General features: G+C 43.3%; 2 protein-coding genes, 1 long non-coding RNA gene and 1 other non-coding gene across 5 annotated transcripts in view; 3 read left to right on the top strand and 1 right to left on the bottom strand.

The window, feature by feature from the left end:
- The first annotated feature begins 3,174 nt into the window (after positions 1-3,174).
- On the top strand, positions 3,175-5,918 carry LOC129511573 (uncharacterized). The gene is made up of 2 exons (XR_008664863.1): positions 3,175-3,221; positions 5,806-5,918. It is a non-coding gene; the product is annotated as an uncharacterized LOC129511573 (long non-coding RNA).
- LOC129518319 (Z30 small nucleolar RNA) lies at positions 5,576-5,672 on the top strand. Its single transcript, XR_008666166.1, has one exon. It is a non-coding gene; the product is annotated as a Z30 small nucleolar RNA (small nucleolar RNA).
- Positions 5,919-6,532: 614 nt separating the features above from the next.
- Positions 6,533-10,809, bottom strand: PEX12 (peroxisomal biogenesis factor 12). Its single transcript, XM_055301361.1, has 3 exons — positions 10,061-10,809; positions 9,181-9,734; positions 6,533-8,363 (listed from the first exon to the last, which is right to left on the bottom strand). The coding sequence occupies exons 1-3, from the start codon at positions 10,184-10,186 to the stop codon at positions 7,964-7,966; spliced, it is 1,080 nt and encodes a 359-aa protein (XP_055157336.1). The 5' UTR covers positions 10,187-10,809; the 3' UTR covers positions 6,533-7,963.
- A 2,650-nt stretch (positions 10,810-13,459) lies between these two features.
- The window catches only part of AP2B1 (adaptor related protein complex 2 subunit beta 1), a 130,419-nt gene continuing 123,554 nt past the window's right edge, over positions 13,460-20,324 (top strand). For both annotated transcript variants that reach the window (XM_055320854.1, XM_055320846.1), the window contains exons 1-2: positions 13,460-13,604; positions 20,073-20,132. In XM_055320854.1, the coding sequence (XP_055176829.1) occupies positions 20,096-20,132 (37 nt within the window). In that variant the 5' untranslated portion in view covers positions 13,460-13,604; positions 20,073-20,095. The remainder of the gene's footprint in view (positions 13,605-20,072; positions 20,133-20,324) is intronic.

Here is a 20,324-nt window from a genome sequence, read left to right as displayed (position 1 = left end):
GCTCTTTCTTAGTTCTTGGGAAATCGATCTGGCCATGCTGCTGACAACTGGCTAAACGCCAGAGCCTCCAATTTAAGATGTGTTTCTTCAACTAAGCACTTCAGTTTATCAACAAAGGTAGTTAGGGCACAGCCTTTAGACGTAGACACAAACTGCCAAATACTGGCTTCTACCTTCTCTCAGTTCATTCAGAGAGATGATTCAAAGACTATGGAGAGCACAGTGACCAAGAGCAACCATGCTGACTCTCCCTTGCCACTAACTGACACTGGGTAGGTCTCCTAACTTTCATTCTCTCATTCAACCAGCTATTTTTTTTAATAAATCTGTTGTTCTTTTTTTTTAATCTTTTTTAAGATTATTTATTCATTCATAGAGATGCAGAGAGAGAGAGAGAGGCAGAGACACAGGCAGAGGGAGAAGCAGGCTCCATGCAGAGAGCCCGATGTGGGACTTGATCCAGGGTCTCCAGGATCACGCCCTGGGCTGCAGGCGGCGCCAAACCGCTGCGCCACAGGGGCTGCCCCAACCAGCTATTTTTTTGAACACCAAAGACATTGAAATCCTTGCTCTGGCACTTTCTAGCTTTGAGAACTGGTTATGCAAATCTAAGTGTCAAATGCCTTCTGTATGAATTGGAGACAGTAACAGTGCCTTCCTTCCCTGCACAATTCTTGTGAGAATGAAATGAAATGATGTACATAAAGAGCTTATCACGGTGCCTGGCACATAATGTCAGTTTTTCAGTTGAGAAGCAATTATGAAGCACTTACTGTGTTCTGTACGTAGTGTCTGCTTCCCTTGTTTGTCAAATAAAATCTTTTAAACAAAAAATGTAACCAGAGGATATAAAATGAATTTCACACACGTGCCCTCAGGGAGATAAAACTTAAGGATTGACTCATTTCCCATAAATGCGTCATTTACAGAAAACTGATATTGGAATTTTCTTAAATGATTGGGACTTGGTCAGGGGTTGCCTCCTATCAACCTTGGGAAGTTTTGCACGTGGCTTCCAGAGGTATGAACAAGAAATGACCTAGGTTGGGTTGGTCTTGCAACATAAGCTGAATTGAGTTTTGTTTATATGACTGGACTAGTTTGGTCTGCTTGGTGCATTTTCAAAGCTGGTCTCCTGTGGCTTTTAACAGGCTCTAACTGAGCTCTCTTCTCCTTACATTCCCTGCCCATTAATACAGCCTACCCTAAACCCTCAAGGAACTCACTGTGGTTTGCTACAGTTTGCATGTCTCGAACTGCAATTCCCGAATAAACCCATCTTTTTGACAATTTTGAGCTTGCCTCAATTTTCCTATTTGACACCGTCAACCTGACATCACATTCCTCGCCTGCCTTTCATATACCACCTCCATTTCTGATCCCTACCTGACATTCATCATATTCCTCACATGCTTTTCATATAATACCTCCCCATTTCTACTGCCACAACAGTAATTTAGGCTCCTGTCACCTAAAACATTGCAATCACTTGCAATAGCCCCCCTTCTTTTACATTGCCTTCCTTCAATCTATTTAAAAACACAGTTGCATTTATTTTTTTTTTTAAGATTTTATGTCTTTATTCATGAGAGACACACACAAAGCGGGCAGAGACATAAGCAGAGGGAGAAGCCAGGACCCCGGGATCACTACCCAAACAAAGGCAGACGCTCAAACACTGAGTCATCCAGGTGCCCTGCATTTAGAGTTTTCTAAAGTACAGTTTTCTGATCATCCACCTCCTCTGACTGAAATCTTCAAATTTCCCAGTGACTCCAGAGTAGTGTAATCTACACAGCCAGCTAGCCCCCATCCTTGACAAAGTCTTGATTTGTCTTTCAAATCTCCTACCACCCCCTTTCTTTAACACTAACAGTGGTCCTCAAACTTTGGTGTGAATCAGAATCATCCCTGGGGCACCTCTTAAAAATACGTCTGCCTGGGCTCCAAACCTCGAATATTTGATTCAGTAAGTCTGGACTGTGTCCCAGGTTATTTTGGGTTTTTGTTTTTTTTTTTTTTTTGGACTTTTGATGCTATAGGACATTATATATTGTGACGTTTCCTCCCGGTGTTTCTAACTCACCGAATTTTGAAACTCTACACTTTTTCGACTTTTCCTAAATTTGTAAGTTCCCCCAATGCTTTACCATTTAATACGGGCGTTAAACTATTCCGTCTCCCAGCATCTCCTACTTCTTAAAACCTATCCATCTTTAAGACTCAGATCAAATGCCACCTCTCCCAGGAAGTCCTTCCCGCTCTCCTGCGCATTTCTTTGATATTCAGCTGCACTCTTCTCGTGGCATCTCCTGCTTATCCAGGAAGCGTCCAGGCGCCCGGCCAGCCAAAGAGATCCCGGGCCGGAGAGGGACGCATCCCTCCTCCGTCCACCCCGGGCCCTAGGCCTCCCGCGGGGATCGGACATGCGCAGGAAACCCTGTCGGATCCCTAGCCCAATCGGTAATTCTTCCCAGAAATCCAGGCAGGGCACAACTCTCTCAGATGCCCTCTGCAGTTGCTGAAGCAAGGAACCGGCAACAGACGTCCCAAAAGTCCAAGGAACGGGGTTGAGAGGCAGCAGGAAGGCTCAGAACCGGGAAACGCACGAGCCCGCGGCCACAGACCCCAAGCGCGGAAGCGACGCAAAAGGCGACCCCGCCTTCCGGCCGCTCCACCCCCGACGGCCGCCTCGCCCTCCGATTGGCTGCTCCTCGCAACCACGCCCACAGAGGCTGCCGCCCACGTGACCCGCCGGCGGCCGTAGGATTGGTCGCCCGGCGACGGCTTTACTGGCGGGGGAGGGCGGAGGGACCGCGAGGCGGGCGCCCGCGGGAAGCGGGGAGCGGGACGCGGGGCGGCCTGCGGCCGGGCTCCGGAAGGCCGAGGGCATCTGCGGGCCGGAGCGAACCCCCCGAGACACGGCATAGGAGCCTGAGGCGCTCAGAAGGCGGGCTGCAGACTTCTGTCGGGGTCTTTGGTTTGAGCCCTGACTTCGGCCGTACACGTATTTCCGCGCAAGGACGGCGCCTCTCAGCCTTCGCTGAAGTTGGGGGTTGGACTTCATTATCGTTATCTTGTTGAGGGTCCACTGTATAGAAGTACTGGTTGTCCTGCGCCGGGCGCCGTGGAGACTGCCGTGACGTGGAGGCGGGGGGAGGGAGGGAGGGAGGGCTTAGAGACGCCAGGGGTCTGTCCCTTACCCACCTGCAGTGTTGAAGGTAAGTTGCTTTTTGTGCTGATACTTTTATAATCTAGTAGCTTAAGGTTTAGGAGGGAGGCCCGCTCATTGACCTAATTAAACGTTCATTTATTTTTATTTTATTTTTATTTTATTCGTGAGAGACAGAGAGAGAGAGAGGCAGAGACACAGGCAGGGGGAGAAGGAGGCTGCATGCAGGGAGCCCGATGTGGGACTCGATCCCCGGACCCCAGGGTCATGCCCTGGGCTGAAGGCGGCGCTGAGCCGCCCGGGCTGCCCTAAACGTTCGTTTATTGAGACTCATCCTATGTACCAGGCACCTGAGTGTGGTGTATGCAAAGGCCAGTAAGACCCTGTCCTGGTTCTGTAGGAACTCTGTCATGGGGTGGTGGGACAGACGGAATGCGGGGGATGTGCATGGCTGAATAGGGGACATGTGATGTGGTGGGGAAAAGTGCTGTGGGAGGCAGAAGGGAGGATGACTGAGGCTTCCAGACCACTTTACTGAGGTGACGTTTGGGTAAGGTTTTAAAACTATAATGAGGCGTTTTTCGGATTGCAAGGATTAGGGGAAGATGGAGCTGTCCAGATGGAGCAACGTGTTAATGAGGTAGAGAACTAGGGATGTGTGTATGGTGGGAGCACACTTGGAGCTCTGCTCCCAAGTTTCATGCTTTTAGACAAAGTTAAGATCTCTCAGCCTGTTTTCCTCATTTTAAACATGTACTTCACCTGTAGAGGATGATGAGCTAAAGGCTCAAGCATAACCCCTGTAAAACAGGCACTTTGATAGTTTCTCTCTTTTTATGGAATTTAGTTGCTGAATGGCCAACGCAGACCAACAGGTGCCAGTTCGTTGTTGTTGTTATTGTTGTTTTTCAAGATTTATTTATTCGTGAAAGACTCACAGAGAGAGGCAGAGACACAGGCAGAGGGAGAAGCAGGCTTCCTACAGGGAGCCCTATATGGGACTCGATTCCAGGACCCCAGGATCACAACCTGAGCCAAAGGCAGATGCTTAACCACTGAACCACCCATGCGCCTTAGCCTCCAGTTTTTTTTTTTTTTTAATTTTTATTTATTTATGATAGTCACACACAGAGAGAGAGAGAGAGAGGCAGAGACACAGGCAGAGGGAGAAGCAGGCTCCATGCACCGGGAGCCCGACGTGGGATTCGATCCCGGGTCTCCAGGATCGCGCCCTGAGCCAAAGGCAGGCGCCAAACCACTGCGCCACCCAGGGATCCCTAGCCTCCAGTTTTTAAGGAGTATCAATCTTGACATTTGTAGGTGGCTGAATTCTGGAGCCTGTGCGGTCTCCAGAATTGTTACTTAAATACTGACTATACTTTGCTGATACGCTGGGGAGGGTGACATTGTGATCCAAGTACTTTTACATGTCAGTGATTGCAGTCAGCTTTCTTACTCAGAAATTGATTATCCAAGTTGTGAATTACCTAGACTTTGCATTGCCTTTTTTTTTTTTTTTTAAGATTTTTTGTAATCCACATCCAGTGTGGGGCTCCAACTCACAGTCCTAAGATAGTGTTCCATGCTCCACTGACTGAGCCAGCAAGGCACCCTTGCATTGCTTCTTTTATCTTGCCCATGGCCTGGAGAAAAATGAAATTAAACTCCATATTTAGTTGGTAGTGGAAAAATATAAATCTGGTAATCAGATCTCTGTTCTCTCTCTGGCTCTACTGTTAATTTGCTGTGGACTTTGCCAGAACATAGCCTCTCTGGGTCTAGCACTCTTACGATAGAAGATTCCAGTATAAAAGTTTTATACTTTTTATCTTTGTTGGCTGCAGAATTGTAAATCAAATTGTATATTAAATGAACAGGAGTTTACTTTATAATGAAATTTAGTATAGAAAAATCTTTGACATCCCTGGAATTTTTTCATGCATTGTGTTTGGGTTTATTAAAGTTTTTGAATCATAAATGCTTCTCCATTCTATATTTCAAAAACAAAAAAATTCCTCCAAACCAAAACTTAAGTTTGTATTTTCATACAGCAGAGTCTTTTTTTTTTAATTTTTATTTATTTATAATAGTCACAGAGAGAGAGAGAGAGAGGCAGAGACACAGGCAGAGGGAGAAGCAGGCTCCATGCAGGGAGCCCGATGTGGGATTCGATCCCGGGTCTCCAGGATCGTGCCCTGGGCCAAAGGCAGGCGCCAAACCGCTGCGCCACCCAGGGATCCCCCATACAGCAGAGTCTTTAAAGCAACCATAGTGGAAAATAAAATATTTATCAAAAGTCCATGCTTGAAACTTATCTATAAAGAAGCCTTTATTTAATAGGTTAACGTAAGTCTTCTTAGATGTGAAAATAGGGTTGCTTTTATAAGGACGTGAAATGCAATGATGCGATGATGAGTGAAGTATCGTCTGACCTGGTATTGCCATTGCTTCAGTGTTGGCTTTGACCAGGGTATGATTCCATAATCTTCTCTCTGAGCTGATTCTGGTTTTTCCACATTGGAATGTTCTCAATCTATTTGGATACTGCTTTTATTATTATATATTTATTATTATGTGTTTCTTTGATACTCTTGAATTGCTGATACTTTTATGTTTCATGTTTTTCTTCTTAGGTAGAGGTGAAAAATCTGGCTTTGATATCTTCATGGAGGACTACATTATTTCAATCCTGAATCTGGTTCAGTTTTCTTACTGATTTATTACTATATTAAAAATGTTTAATTAACTGTGGTGTTTGTTTTGGTAAAACCTTGGGATTTAACAAGAACTTTAACAAATACCCATTATATTCTTATGGTACAGAAAAGTGTTTGTATTTTATTTATTTAATTTTTTTAGATTTCATTTATTCATGAGAGACACAGAAAGAGAGAGGCAGAGACACAGGCAGAGGGAGAAGCAGGCTCCACACACAGAGCCCGATGTGGGACTCAATCCTGGAACTCCAGGATCTCGCCCTGGGCTGAAGGCAGATGCTTAATCGCTAAGCCACCCAGGCGTCCCCAGAAAAGTGTTTTTAAATCTGTAAGTTATTCCATTTCAAATTTTAATTTTATTAACTTTGCGCTATCAGAGAATGTGCTTTGAATTGCTAAATATTAGAAAACATCTCTCTCAGCAGAGGTGCTTAAATTATTTTCATCCTTTCTCTACCCATATATCTTCACCAACCTGATAATCCAGTGGCATGAATTTTACTACATAAGCAAATTAAGTGTTTCTGTAATACGGGGACTTTCACACAATGCTGAATTCTTGCTGCTGGAATAGAGGGTTTTTTTCCCTCCAAGAATTGGATTAGCAGAAAAAGCAAAATGTCAATACAAAAATACCTCAAAGATGGTCTGAAGGAAAAATGTGCTTTAAACAACTCAATTTTTTTTTAAAGATTTTAGGGAAAGAGCAAGAAGGGGAAGGAGTAGAGGGAGAGGGAGAGGATCCCAAGCAGACTCCATGTTGAGCAGCAGAGCCCCCTGTGGGGCTTTGATCTTACAACCCTGAGATTATGACCTGAGCCAAAACCAAGAGTTGGATGTCACTTACCCGACTGAGCCACCCAGGTACCCCCACCTCAAGCAAGTACTTGTTAAGTTTCCACATAACCATGAAACTCGGGACACCTCTTTGCCAAAAACATTTATTCTTAAAATTTACTTAAGCGTTTCATAGAAACTTAGTAATAGCCAGAATAATTTGTGCCTATTTAGCAAACTCTTAACAAGAAGAAAGACCTTATTAAAAGATTCTTTTGCACATAGTTAAATCAGTATTTTATGTCATCTCTTGATTGCTTATTAGTTTTGCTTTCACACCTAAATCTTCAAACTGCTCAGTATTACCCTCAACTGCTATTTTTCTTTAACCAGTTTCCCAAGAAAAGATACGTATGGCTCATAAAGGAATCTTATTTAAAAGTTGATATACTACAGCAGATGCTACTTAACAAGTGGATCACAGTATATGGAAGGTGCTTTGTTTTTCTAAAGTGTTTCTAATTATTTCTATAAAGAGTAGGTCCACATTTCACATTGTTTGCACATTGATAAAATCTCTTCCTCATAGGCAGATAAATGCTTTTCTCAAGAAAAGGCCTGCTTCCCCATCACCCACTTTATGAGGTCTAACTTGGGTTTTTTCCTGAGAGCTTCTATACCTCTTGCTTCAAGGAAAAGCTTCTGTACTATCCTCTTTCATCTTCTTCCTCTACACTGACCTTCATGTCCCCTGTCAATCCTGATTCTCTTATTCTAACCAGCTTGCTAAACTCTAAGTAGGAGTCTAGAGAGCAGGTTAAAAGGTTTAGATCAATGGATATATCCTTTTAAAGAAATCCATATACAGTTGACCCTTGAACACAGATTTGAACTGTGTGGGTCCATTTGTATGTGGATTTTTTATAGTACAGTACTATATTCTGTTATAATTTTCTTAATATTTTCTTTAGCTTTACTGTAAGAATACAGTATATAATACATCTGACATAACAGAAAATGTGTTAATTGTTTGTGTTAGTGGTAAGGCTTCCGGTCAACAGTAGGCTATTAATAGTTAAGTTTTGGGAGAGTCAAAAGTTACACATAAATTTTTCTACTGGGGGCGGGTGGTATCGGCACCATTAACACACATCATTCAGGGGTCAACTCTACTTGTGTAAAGTTCTTATAATTATGAATTGAGGATTAGAAGAATCAATGCTAGGTACCATGCTGAAAATCGGTTTTTCAGCCTTATGTGCAATAATTTTGTTGTGAGATAAAATGCTGATTCCTTTCAGTTTTCAGGGGAGTACAGTTTAATTAGATGTTGTACTTCTGTTGGATAACCTGTTATGGGACAAGTTTGGTGACTCCTTACATAATTAAACACACAGCGATAACAAAACACATAGCCAGAGGTGGCAAGAACAGTATCATTCACCCGGGTTTTACGACACAGTGGGCACACAGTCTTCATTTTGGGTAGCAGGGGAGAATCGGAATTGTAGTCTAGGTGTACAGGTGGTGGAGGAGTAGGCAGGGCAGTCAGTGATTTGATTGTTTCTTGATTTTCAGAGGAGTACCACCATTCAAGGAACTGCAGAAAGAATACTCCCACAGAAAGGCCAGTAGACAGGGTTAAGGCAGCACCTCCCAGAGCTTTCTTCAGAGATGACTTTATTTTGTCACCAACACTGGTGGGAGAATAGAACAAGGAGGCAAAAGGAGAAACTGTTTAGGTTTGATCACAGAGTGACCGATATCAATGTAGCTCTTATATTTGTCATCAGAATTACTGATTCACTTTGGAGTTTGAGTACCTGCTAGATTGGCACGGTCTCCTTTAGTGTCTATTCTAAATGATTTCCTTTTTCTTACTTACACTATTTTGGGAGCACAGGAGCTAAACTTTGTATTTAATGACTAGAGTTTTGTTTTTGTTTAGAGAAAAAAATTAATGAGATACTGATTATATTGATTGTGTGTGTGTGTGTGATAGAATATCCAGAAAAAAGTAGCTCACTTAACAAAAAATAACCTAGCAATATTGAGGAATATATATTTGAATTTGTAGGAGCGTACAGATACCAACTAGAAACAGTGGCATTGTGATTAAGAGTACAGTCTTACAGAGAACTGTTGATCTGGCTTGAATCTCAGTTCTCCCACCTTCTAGCTATGTGGCCTTGGCAAGGTACCTAGCTAATAGGGCTTAGTTTCATCAAGCGTTAAACAGGGTAATGAATTTATTTCATGGAGTTGTGATGAGGATTGAGATAATGTACGTAAATCAAACAGCACAGGGCCTGGCACACAGCAAGCCATGCACAAAAATGTAGCTAGTATAAGGAGGAAGGTTACCAGGATGGCAACTCTGGTTTTATGAACATAAGAATTTTTCTGTGATTTATGAAATACCTCAAAGTGGACCAAGGAGGGTGAGTTTCATAAAATTAGGTTAAGGTTTTAGAATTTCTTAGTGTAAGATTCTGGGAAATGTTAAAGCCTTACCTCCTGGCTGGTTGCTGCATCATGCTGGCTTCAGCTGGCTTGTGCTCCAGAGCCTGTATGTCCTGAACTGTAAGTCGACCTAGCCGAACTCCAGCCAGCCTCAGCAGTGGTGAATGATGCTGAGCCTTCCCTAGGATGTATCGAAGTTGTTGTACAAAAAAACAGCCTTCCCATGCCATGTTTACAAATGGGTAGGCTGCCAGGAAGGCTCTATAAAACTGTTTCCAGCGGGAAGAAGGGGGATGGATAGAATACTCATCCTCTTCTCTCAGGCTAGAAATCAGCTTCTCCAGCTTAACTTTCAGGTAGGGAAAAAGAACCAGGAACATAATTGACTTCCAAAACTGCTTCTTTGGGAGACCAGCGCTGGCCAGTCTCTCAAGCTTGTGTGTGTCTCCCATTACAATGCGCTTCAAGCCATAAAAATTTTCAGAAAATGAGGCACTAGTTTTAGACAGGTAATGTTGCTGGAGCAGAAGATCTAGCAGGGTGAAGATTTCATCAAACCACCTCCAAAAGAAGCCATAGTGGGCAGGATTTGATTCTGCAAGAACCTAAAGCAAATTAGTAAATTAGTAAACTTCATTCCATTTCATATTCACATTTCCTTTTTTTCCCCCCTCTAATTTCTGATACTTTGGGCTTAAACAAATTGCTTCTTTCGGGGTCTGCCCTATTGTCCCTGAAGTGCTGCGTATTCAGTACAGGACTCTTATAACAGGGACTCAAAAACTGTTAAATCTCTGGAAATGAATTATATGCTAATTGGCAATTTCAAAACTTAGGCAACTGAATAAACTCGTGTTACTGGTTTGATTTTTTTTTTTTTTTTTTTTTTACCCAGTCGTCCCTAAAACCTTTTAGAGAATTAATACCTTACCTTGACCACATGCTGAAGAGCAGGTCTCACTGCTGTCATTAAACTGTCCTGTGCTACCACCTCAAAGATGGATGGCTGGTCATCCACCACAGCAGCAGTTGTGATGTGAGCCCCATGCTCAGCCATAGTTTCCTATGTGCACTGGGTTTCGCTTTACCCACAAGCCCTTTAGTAAGCATGAATTTGTTTTAGTTACCAAAGAGGTGCTCAGTCCTAAAGGTGATCTTTCTGCAGGAGGCCCAAAAGTCCTTTTACAGAACTGGGCGGGGAAAAAAAGACCTCTTCTGGAGGCAGAGCGGGGGAGGGGTCTCGAATTAAGGAGATTAAGAACGAAATTAAGGCAGACGCGGGTGGCCGTGGTGTGTGGGGTGGGGGTGACTTGTCAGATGCTGCGCCTCGAAGGGCAGAGCATGCCTACGGGGCACCGGCATGGGCGAAGGAGCTCTCCTCGGGAGCTGCGGTCCTGGAGGCTGCGGATCAGGGACTCTCCATCGTGAGAGCTTAAAAGCCCGCAAGCTCGGAGGGGTTAGAGGTGGCAGCGCGGGCCCGGCACGCCAGGACCCGCTCCCGCTGCTGGCTGCCAAACGCCCGCGCCTGAGCTCGCGCGCGGACCTCTGCCCTGCGGGGCGCGAAACACTCACGACGCCACGTTGGAAAAAAGGCCTCCGCTTTATGACAGAAGCCGCACCCGGAAATAGAAGCGGCAGGGGACAGGGACGGCCGCCCGAGGAGAGGCGCTCTAGCCAGGACCGTGGCCTGGGAACCGGAACTAGCCGACTCTATGACCCCACCGGGATTTCCGCTTCCGCTCCCGCTGAAATTAAGTCACTTGGGGGCGGGCTTAAAGGGGAGTCCTTTGCTCGTTGGTTTTACTTTTCTTCGGCGGTTTTGCATCGCGTCCCCGGCGGGACGCCGCACCTGTGAATCTCCCTCTGCAGAGGTCATTTTGGCAAGATGTTTGGGGCGCCGCGCCGACGTCTGGCACCCGGAGCCAAGAGTTCCGGGCCCGTTGCTGAGGCCTTGGTTCCCTTGGGCGATACAGTTAGAGGTGGGAGGAGGAAAGGGAGTATGGACGCACGGAAGTTCTCTCTGCGCGCGGCGGGGGTGGTGGTTGATTTTACATTCCGCCACCTTCCGGGGGTGCTTTGGAGAGACGCAGCTGGGCCGAGCATCCTTCAGCTTTGTGGCCGATGTTTCAAAAGATGATGAGAATGAGAAAGGTTCCTGCGGTTCGTCAGAACTGGGAACGATTACTTTCCATTCTAGCTGGTAAATCGACTTTTCTAGGTGTAGTTACGTTCAAGCATAACGAGGTACCTGCCACACTCGATGGAAAAAAAAAAGTGCCTCCTCTCGTCCACGGTTGTATGTGCCACAGCGATAAGACTACAGTGCTAAGACGGAGGCATCCTGATGAGTTCTAACTAGAACGAACTGGGGACGCTTGGTCGATGGTACTTTTCACTGTATATCAAAGTTAACGTAACCTGCCTTATGGTTTGCAAAGTGCTTTTACACCGTATGCGACTTCACCTCGTTTGAGTTGCTTTAAAGCAACAGGTTTATTGAATTTCGACGAGTTACAAGTTCAACTATTCCTCTTTCCAGCCCTTCCCCACTTCTGTGCTAAATGGATAGGAATAAAAGGGGGGGATTATTCACTGCCTTAAAGGACCTTATGATATAAAGTTCATTGGTTTGCATAATGAGAACTCTCAAAGACAAGGTTTGCATGTAACTTTTCAATAAAATCTTGCAAGTTAAAATTATAGTTCTAAAACGTGGTTTTTTTTTTTTTTTTTGTTTTTTTACTCTACCAAATAACCTGCCAGCGAAAACCACATTGATAAAAGACTTTTACCTGACGACGTATTAGGTGCTCTAACAATGGTAGCTGTTATACGCAGGCTTTTCTTACGAAGATAAACGAGATTTAGTATTAACTACAAGTGGGAAAATTAAGCGTTTGTATCAATGAGGGTTCTTTGTTTACAAGCAAAGAAACAGGCTAATATTTAAACTAAAAAGTTTATTGGAAATATATAGAGTAGTTAACAAAACAAGGAAAGCCATCTCTAAAAAGACAGGAACTACAGCACTATTGAAGTTCTCAAGTAAGAATTGTCTCACCCAGGCAGTGTTGCAGGAATGGGTTTCAACAAATTTCTGTCACTGTACTTATGATTCAGATTCAAGTTTGGATTTCCTCTGCTCCGTTTCACTTTTAGAAGAGGGCAAGACTGGGGTTCCTGGGTGGCTCAGTTGGTTAGGCATCCAACGCTTGGTTTCAGCTCAGGTCATGATCTCAGGGTTGTGAGATCTGGCTGGCGTTTGGCTCCATGCTCAGAGCAGAGTTCACTTGGGATTGTTTCCCGACCCCTCTGCTTCTCCCCTCACCCCTGTGCTCGCTTGTTTACTCGCTGTCTCTAAATAAGTAAATCTTGGGGGGGAAAAGGAGGGCAAGATGCCTTGATTAAATAGTCCTTTGAGGATACCCCAAAAGTAAATTGGAATTATGAGAAAAAGGATGAGAAAGGTTCCTGCGGTTCCTGGAAGAGAGGCCTCCGCTTTATGGCAGTAAAAAATAACTAATGTCAATTTTTAAAAATGATTTTATATATTTTAGTGAGAGTATGCAAGCTGGGAGAGGGAGAGGAAAAGAGAGAATCTCAAGTGGACTTCTCACTGTGCGCAGAGCCCCACACGGGCTTGAACTCACCACCCTAAGATGGTGACCTGAGCCAAAATCAAGAGTTGAATGCTTAACTGACTGAGCCGTCCAGATGCTGCAATTAATGGCAATTATTAAAGCCAACAAATAATAACCACTTCATCATAAGTCCCATTCTCAGGTTTATATTGTAATAAATAAAACACATAAAAAGCGTATTTACATGAAGAGGTATTCAGAGCCATCAGGTTAGTATGTGAATTTTTTTTTAAAGATTTTATTTATTTATTCATGAGAGACACAGAGAGAGAGAGAGAGAGAGGCAGAGTCACAGGCAGAGGTAGAAGCAGGCTCCACGCAGGGAGCCCGACGTGGGACTCCATCCAGGGTCTCCAGAATCAGGCCCTGGACTGAAGGTGGTGCTAAACCGCTGAGCCACCCGGGCTGCCCATTAACTGAGCTTTAAAAAAAATTTTTTTTAATAAAAGGACAGGATATTTCACCTTTTCTATGTGAGAGTTTTTAGAGAGCGCCTGTGTGATGAATCAAGTGCAGAGAACAGCAGCCTGTTTCATATATCCCTCTGCAGAGCCACTTCCCGGGCCGGTCCCGCCTCCGGTTTCCAATCGAAACCCGCCCGTCTCCAAGGCTACAGAGCTCGCCGCCGTTCAGGTTCTCCCGCGCGCGGGGATGACGGTTCGCGGCGAGGTTCTCTGACGTCAGAGTTTCCCGTCCACCATCTTTGTCCCTGGCAAAGTGGGTTTTGCGCAGTGGCTTAGACCTGGAGAAGGAGTCGTGACGTGCAGGAAACCATTACAACACCACTCGGGCCGTGCTCTCTGGCTGCTGCCGCCACCCCCGCCCTTGCCTCCGGTGAGTTCGAGGCGGCTAACTTCGGGGTGTTTCCCTCATTGATTGCGGGGGGGAGGACCCCAGGTTGCCTTGGAGGCTGGCAGGGGGGAGAGGGAATCCTAGGAGCGTGACCGTTGAGGATGGAGTGAGCCGTCGGGTGTGACCGTTGTGAGGAAGAGGGTTGGAGAGAGGGAGTCCGCCGCTCTGTCGTGGCGAGGGAATCCTCGGGTGTGGCAGCTGGGAGTCGGGGGCACCGGAGGGAAGATCATGTTCGAGGTCGGAGGTTAGGGCCGGAGGCCGGGGTGCGGCCCGTAGAGGCCGAAGGCGAGAGATCTTCCTTCTTCCCCGCTTGCGTTCCCTCTGAGGCTGGGACATGCCCAGCTAAGGAAAAAGGGAGCGGGATTCCCCCACAGCTTTGTCCATTGCCGGGCAAAACTCGCCAGTTTCCCGTAATTTGGGGTTAAGCGACACCTCTCTCCCACCTCGTAATGGAGGACTACATCCCTACGATGTTGACCTCCCCACCCCCCGGGGGGGGGGTGGGCAGAAGAGGAATTCCTGACACTGGAGGGAAGAGAAGAGAAGAGGAAGCAAGTAGGGGTAAATCTTAGCCCAGAATTCTTTTCTTTCTGGGCTCAGCTGGAATGATCTGGTTTGAGAAGTGCTGTAGAGGTAAAGAAACCGGAATGCCCTGTTTACTTCCATGTTCTTTGAATCCGAAGAATTAATTTGTGCCGTTTGTTTTCAGAGCAGTCTTCTTACCTGGGGAGAGAGGCTTTTATCGAACTCACCTGGCCTTTTCTTTCTGGAGCAGTGTGCATCAAGTGTTGATGCTTCGTTAAACTTTTTTTTTTTTTTTAAAAGAAGTGTGTTTTATTTTTAACATTTCTTTTTAAAAGATTTTATTTATTTGGGAGAGAGCATGCACAAGCTAGGGGGAGAGGCAGAGAGAGAGAGAGAGAGAGAGAGGGAGAAGCAGACTCCACCCCCCCCCCCCAACAGGGAGCGTGAGGTGGGGCTTGATCCAGGACTTGGAGATCATGACCTGAGCCGATGGCAGACGCTTAACTGACTGAGCTACCCACGCGCCCCAAGAAGTGTGTTTTAAATGCCAGATACTGTTTTGATGATCATTTCGGTTTAGAGGAAAAAGAAAATGCCCCATGTTTAGAAAAGGCGGGATGACCAAGAAGGTGGTCTCAAGGAGGAACAATTTAAATGATTTAATTACCTTTCTGGAAGTGTATTGCTTAGCCTCAGGGTACACTTAAGAGTAGTAATAGAAAGCAGCAGATGGAGGAGATGCACCTGTGCAAGAAAACGTGTAACACATTCCAGTGATGACTAAGCATGGTGGTAAAGTGAGAACTGTTTGCAGGTATCTTAACAATTTAAACTCCCAAGGAAGCAGAAAGGATAGTGTGTTCTGTAAACGGCCTCACTGGAAAGTTGGGTGGTAAAATTAACACAAAAGCTAACATTCTGTGAGTTAAGAGAGACTCAAGAAAAGTCTAGTTCTTCATCTTTTTTTTTATTCCCCCCTTAAACATCCATATTTTAAGATACTACATTTTTATGCACAGGTTTGACCTAAGCTGAGCAAGAAGTGAATTAGATACCATACCTTCTTTCTTCCTTCTTATAGGCTTAAGTTTTCCAGGGTTTTGGTATTTTGGTTAAGAATTGGGTGTAAAACTTGGGCCCCCCGGGTGGCTCAGTTTGTTGGGTGTCCGGCTTCGGCTCAGGTCATGGCCTTGGGGTCCTGGGATCCAGCCCCATGTCTGGCTTTTGGTCAGTGAGGAGTCTACATGTCCCTCTGCCCCTTGCTCATTCTTTCTCTTAAATAAAATCTTAAAAAAAAAAAATCCGATGTAAAACTTTAGAACTTCTTTCTTATTGTATAATATTAACATTACTTGTAGCCTGCCATAGTTAAATAGAAATCACAAATGTGGGATCCCTGGGTGGCGCAGCGGTTTGGCGCCTGCCTTTGGCCCAGGGCCCGATCCTGGAGACCCGGGATCGAATCCCACATCAGGCTCCTGGTGCATGGAGCCTGCTTCTCCCTCTGCCTGTGTCTCTGCCTCTCTCTCTCTCTGTGTGACCATCATAAATAAATAAAAATTAAAAAAAAAATTTAAAAAAATAAAAAAAAACTTCAGTTTAAAAAAAAAAAAGAAATCACAAATGTGGGGGTGCCTAAGTGGCTCAGTCGGTTAATCCTTCAACTCTTGATTTCTGCTCAGGTCGTGATCTCTGAGTCATGGGGTCAAACTCATGTCAGGCTTCAGGTTCAGCACAGTGTCTGCTTGTCCCTTTCCCTCTGCTTTTCCCCGCCACACACACTTTTTCTCTAAATTTTTTTTTATAAATATTTTTATTTTTTCATGAGAGAGACAGAGAGAGGCAGACAGAGACAGAGGCAGAGGGAGAAGCAGGCTCCATGCAAGAAGCCTGATGTGGGACTCAATCCTGGGACTCCTGGATCACGCCCTGAGCCAAAGGCAGATGCTCAACCGCTGAGCCACCCAAGCATCCCTTCTCTCTCTAAATTAAATAAATCTTAAAAAAAAAAAAGAAAAGAAATTGCAGAGGTGTCTGTTGTAATTAGGTGTCTTGTGATTTTTTATGAACTAAATGATAATGGAAGGCACTATTACCTTTGCATTGAAATATCTAATTATTGGAATATTTGAAATCTCAGAGTCTCTCACCCTTGTAATAAAAGATGTCTGAATGGCCATTTTGCTCTCTAATTGGGTTAACTCCAGCCAGTTTTTCGCTATGAGCACCAAACTGTGTAAAGCCTAACTCTGTAAAAGAAGGGATTTAGGTGCCTCCCCAAGTCTAATTTAGGTGCTATTTCCCAAAGAGCCATTTGAAATTGACCCTATTAATTTTTTTCTGGCCTTATTTTCTTTAGGGGCACTGTGAGGAGGGAGGAATAGAAGGGTCTTTCACAACCTATAATTGGTTGAAACTAGGTTATGTTATATCCATATATATCATCCTGTGCAGGGAGGCTTTCTCTGAAAATACAGTGACATCACACTCCAAGCGAGGACAAGTAAGAGTGAGTGCATGCTTTCCCTGTGGCAGCTTTGTCGTGTAGCAGTATTCCTAGGCCATACTGCAGGTCCTGGAACAGTCAGTGTCTAGTGTGATCTGGTGGGTGGGTGGCTGGTGTGAGTTCAAATTCCATGATGGCTTTGTTTCTTCCTGGGGTTCTGCTGTAGCAACAAAAAGAAAAATTTTTTTCCAAGAGGAGCTTGATTTTTGAGGCTCTTCAGTGAATATTTGACTTTTTTTCCCCCCAGCTCTATCTTGGCTGCTTTTCTTTGCCTTCTAATGCAGGCTACAGTTTTCACCATCCTGTGTTTTGGAGAATCTGGTTATGTTATCTCTGGCATGTGATTATCTCTTTTAAAAAATACATATGTAATTTTTTGAAGTGTAATTCACATAACATAAAATTAACCATTTTAAAGTGAACAGTTCAGAGACAGTGCATTCACAGTGTTGTGCAACTACCACTTCTTCCCACTTGTTTTTGTTTAGACTATTTTTATTTTTCTTGGAGTTTTCTTTTGGCTTAAGGCAGGAACTGACTTAATACAATGTTTCCCTGTGGATAGGGGTAAAGGATATTTCATTACTGTTGTTTACAACAGTGGAAGCTAAAAGAGATAGGTTTCTCCCTTTCTTTAAGAGCAGAGATTCTTAATTTAGGATCTAAGATTACTGGACTCTTTTCCCTGAAAGTTTGTGGTTGGATACATTATTCTTTAAGAACACAGTGCTCACAATGAATAGGACAGAAATACATTCCTTGACAATGAAATTTAAGGGAGATAGTGAAATGTGTGGGTCACTAATAAAGGTAGAATTTAAGACGAGGTTAATTTTATGTTTAACAGTCTGGTTAATTAAGGCTCCCCTTAAGGATTTAATATGTGTATATGTGTATGAGATCTATAGAAAACAATAATTTTTGTGCCCCTTTTCAAAGAAACTGGATGAAAAATTTTGTTTTCAAGCAGATTTTGTTTTTAGATCCTAAGTAAGTTTTAAGTTTTGAGGATTCTATGGACTTAAAATGGCATAATAACATCCTAGACAGAGCATAATGGCCTTGAGCTATGGCTCTCCTGTCTAATAATCATTTCTGTATACCGGTTTCTCTCTTTGTATATATGAGTTCTTACATGATAACTTCAGATTTATTCCAGATATGTTATGTGAAGGACTCTTTTCTTCAGTTTGCCATTTCACATTTAGTGTACATTGTGAATGGATTAAATGATTATAGTGTTCTTTGAATTTTTGCTAGAAAGGCATTATGAGGGATCCCTGGGTGGCGCAGCGGTTTGGTGCCTGCCTTTGGCCCAGGGCGTGATCCTGGAGACCCCGGATCGAATCCCACGTCAGGCTCCCGGTGCATGGAGCCTGCTTCTCCCTCTGCCTGTGTCTCTGCCTCTCTCTCTCTCTGTGTGTGACTATCATAAATAAATAAAAATTAAAAAAAAATTAAAAAAAAAACACTTAAAAAAAAAAAAAAAAGAAAGGCATTATGAGGGACTCCTGGGTGGCTCAGTGGTTGAGTGCCTGCCTTCGGCCCAGAGCGTTGTCCCAGAGTTCCAGGATCAGGTCCCGCATTGGGTTCCCTGCGTGGAGCCTGCTTCTCTCTCCGCCTGTGTCTCTGCCTCTCTATGTGTCTCATGAATAAATAAATAAAATCTTTTTTTTTTAAAGAAAGACATTATGAAAATATTGCATAAGGCAAACCCCTGTTACAGGTTAATTTTTAATTATAAGAGCTATCAAAATGGGAATTTGTGTATTCCGTAATATTTGTGAGTTCTAGCTCACATCTTTTAAGAAGTAATTTTGTGAAATTCTAGTACAACCTAAAGCATTCTTGCATAAGGATCAGGACTGTAAATAGTAGTGACTTTTAAAGATCTCAGCTGAGTCTAATTTCCCTTAGGCTATCCAAGTAGCACATTTTAGAGATCAGATTTGAGCCAGGCTTTTTTCATTATTTCATGTTTATTTGGTTCTTTTTCCTTTTGCTTAATTACAGTGATTTATTGCTTAGATCTTTTCTCTCTCATCCATATTTACTGTTGTTTGCCAAATGTGGTATTGCTCAAGTTTGCCAAGTGTATTATCACTCATGTTGTTTTGGCCTGACAATGAGCAGGTGCCAGGCATCAGTCCCAAATCTGGTAATAAGTATTGTTAATGAGGATGGTAAGGAAGAAACACATTTCTGAGTGCTGAAGAAATATTATTAAATGAAAATTTTAATACATTTAAAGATATCAAGTACCTTGGACAAAGTCGTAAGTGTGACTTAAATCAGAAAACATTGTCTAGTTATTTGGGGGAGAAATGTGACCAGTCATTTTTGCCATTTTTGTTTCACTAGTGGAACCATGTGTCAGAGTAATTCTCCTGGGAATTGGAACAGAAGCATTAAATTTGAGACTGGGATCCATGGTCTTTTAAGTTTTAACACCAGTTCTGATTGTCTTTTATATGCAATGTGACTGGATAATCTTTTTTTTTTTTTTTTGCCTTGTTTTTAACTGTAAAGTGTATTATTTATTATTTGGGAATACTTTTGGGCTAAGTATAGATTGTTGCAAGTATGAAAACTATAATAAATCCATGTGCAATGTATATTTGTCTCTAGATACTTGTTGTGAGGCAGCCCGGGTGGCTCAGTGGTTTAGCGCTGCCTTCAGTCCAGGGCCTGATCCTGGGGACCCAGGATCGAGTCCCATGTCCGGCTCTCTGCATGGAGCCTGCCTCTCTCTCTCTCTCTCTCTCTCTCTCTCTCTCTATGGGTCTCTCATGAATAAATCTTTAGGGGGGGGGGAAAGATACTTGTTGTGAAAGAATATCGTCCTATTAATGTAGGCTCTTTATTCTGAGAGAAATTACTTTTTTCAAGAGATTCGTGTAAAAAACAAAACAAACAAAAAAAGAGATTCATGTAATGGTGAATAGGTTGGCACAATTATCTTCTCTTTCAGCCTTACCATTGCTTCAGGATATGTGCTTTGGAATGACTCCATCTTGAGTAGGAAATAAATCAGATTTTCCTGAATGGAAAGTAATGGAGAGAGCTTTCAAAACTTTTTCTTATTTTAAATATTTGAGCGCCTAATTGGAGATGTATTTGCAGAAAGGTCTAGCTTTAGGTCTTGGAAGCTTTGAAGAGATAATTATGGATAAAATTACAAGGCCACAATAGGTTTAGATTATTAGTGCATTCCAGTTAGCCTATGGATTTTGCTCTGGTTAGATCTTGAGGCAAGAGTTACGTTCTTAATTATCTTAGCATCCCTTGAGTCACGAATAATGGTGGTAAGGAAGAAAATACTCATTTGAGTATAGAAATTCTTATAAATGGCCTTAAAATTAATCAAATGTCTGCTGGACATAAATCATTTGGATAAAGATTTTTTTTTCTCGTTGAAGGTGCACATTAAAGATCCAGAACCATGACTGACTCCAAGTACTTCACAACCAATAAAAAAGGTAAGTATGAAAACTTGATCAAAGAACTTTTGAGCTCTTTTGAAAAGTTTCTTCAAAAGTTGTGGTGTGAGATTGTTCCACCTAGAATGTTCCTGACGTCTTCAGTTATACATATTGTTGACTGTCTCATTGCGGAGCCTATTATTTATACAGAAAAGTGTCTTTGAATAAATTATTAAAGGATAGGTTTGT

This window comes from Nyctereutes procyonoides, unplaced genomic scaffold (assembly GCF_905146905.1).
Source record: "Nyctereutes procyonoides isolate TBG_1078 unplaced genomic scaffold, NYPRO_anot_genome, whole genome shotgun sequence".
In the NCBI taxonomy this organism is placed as follows: Eukaryota; Metazoa; Chordata; class Mammalia; order Carnivora; family Canidae; genus Nyctereutes; species Nyctereutes procyonoides.
Note: the sequence above shows the minus strand (reverse complement) of the source record. Positions and strands in the feature narration are given on the sequence as shown.

Excerpts from the sequence above, each read along its gene's own strand:
- PEX12 (XM_055301361.1), bottom strand. The coding sequence starts at position 10,186 with ATGGCTGAGCATGGGGCTCACATCACAACTGCTGCTGTGGTGGATGAC. Across the intron at positions 9,735-10,060 it reads CTCTTCAGCATGTGGTCAAG|GTTCTTGCAGAATCAAATCC; the intron begins GTAAGGTATTAA and ends AATTTGCTTTAG. Across the intron at positions 8,364-9,180 it reads ATGCAGCAACCAGCCAGGAG|TGTTGGTGACAAAATAAAGT; the intron begins GTAAGGCTTTAA and ends TTCTCCCACCAG.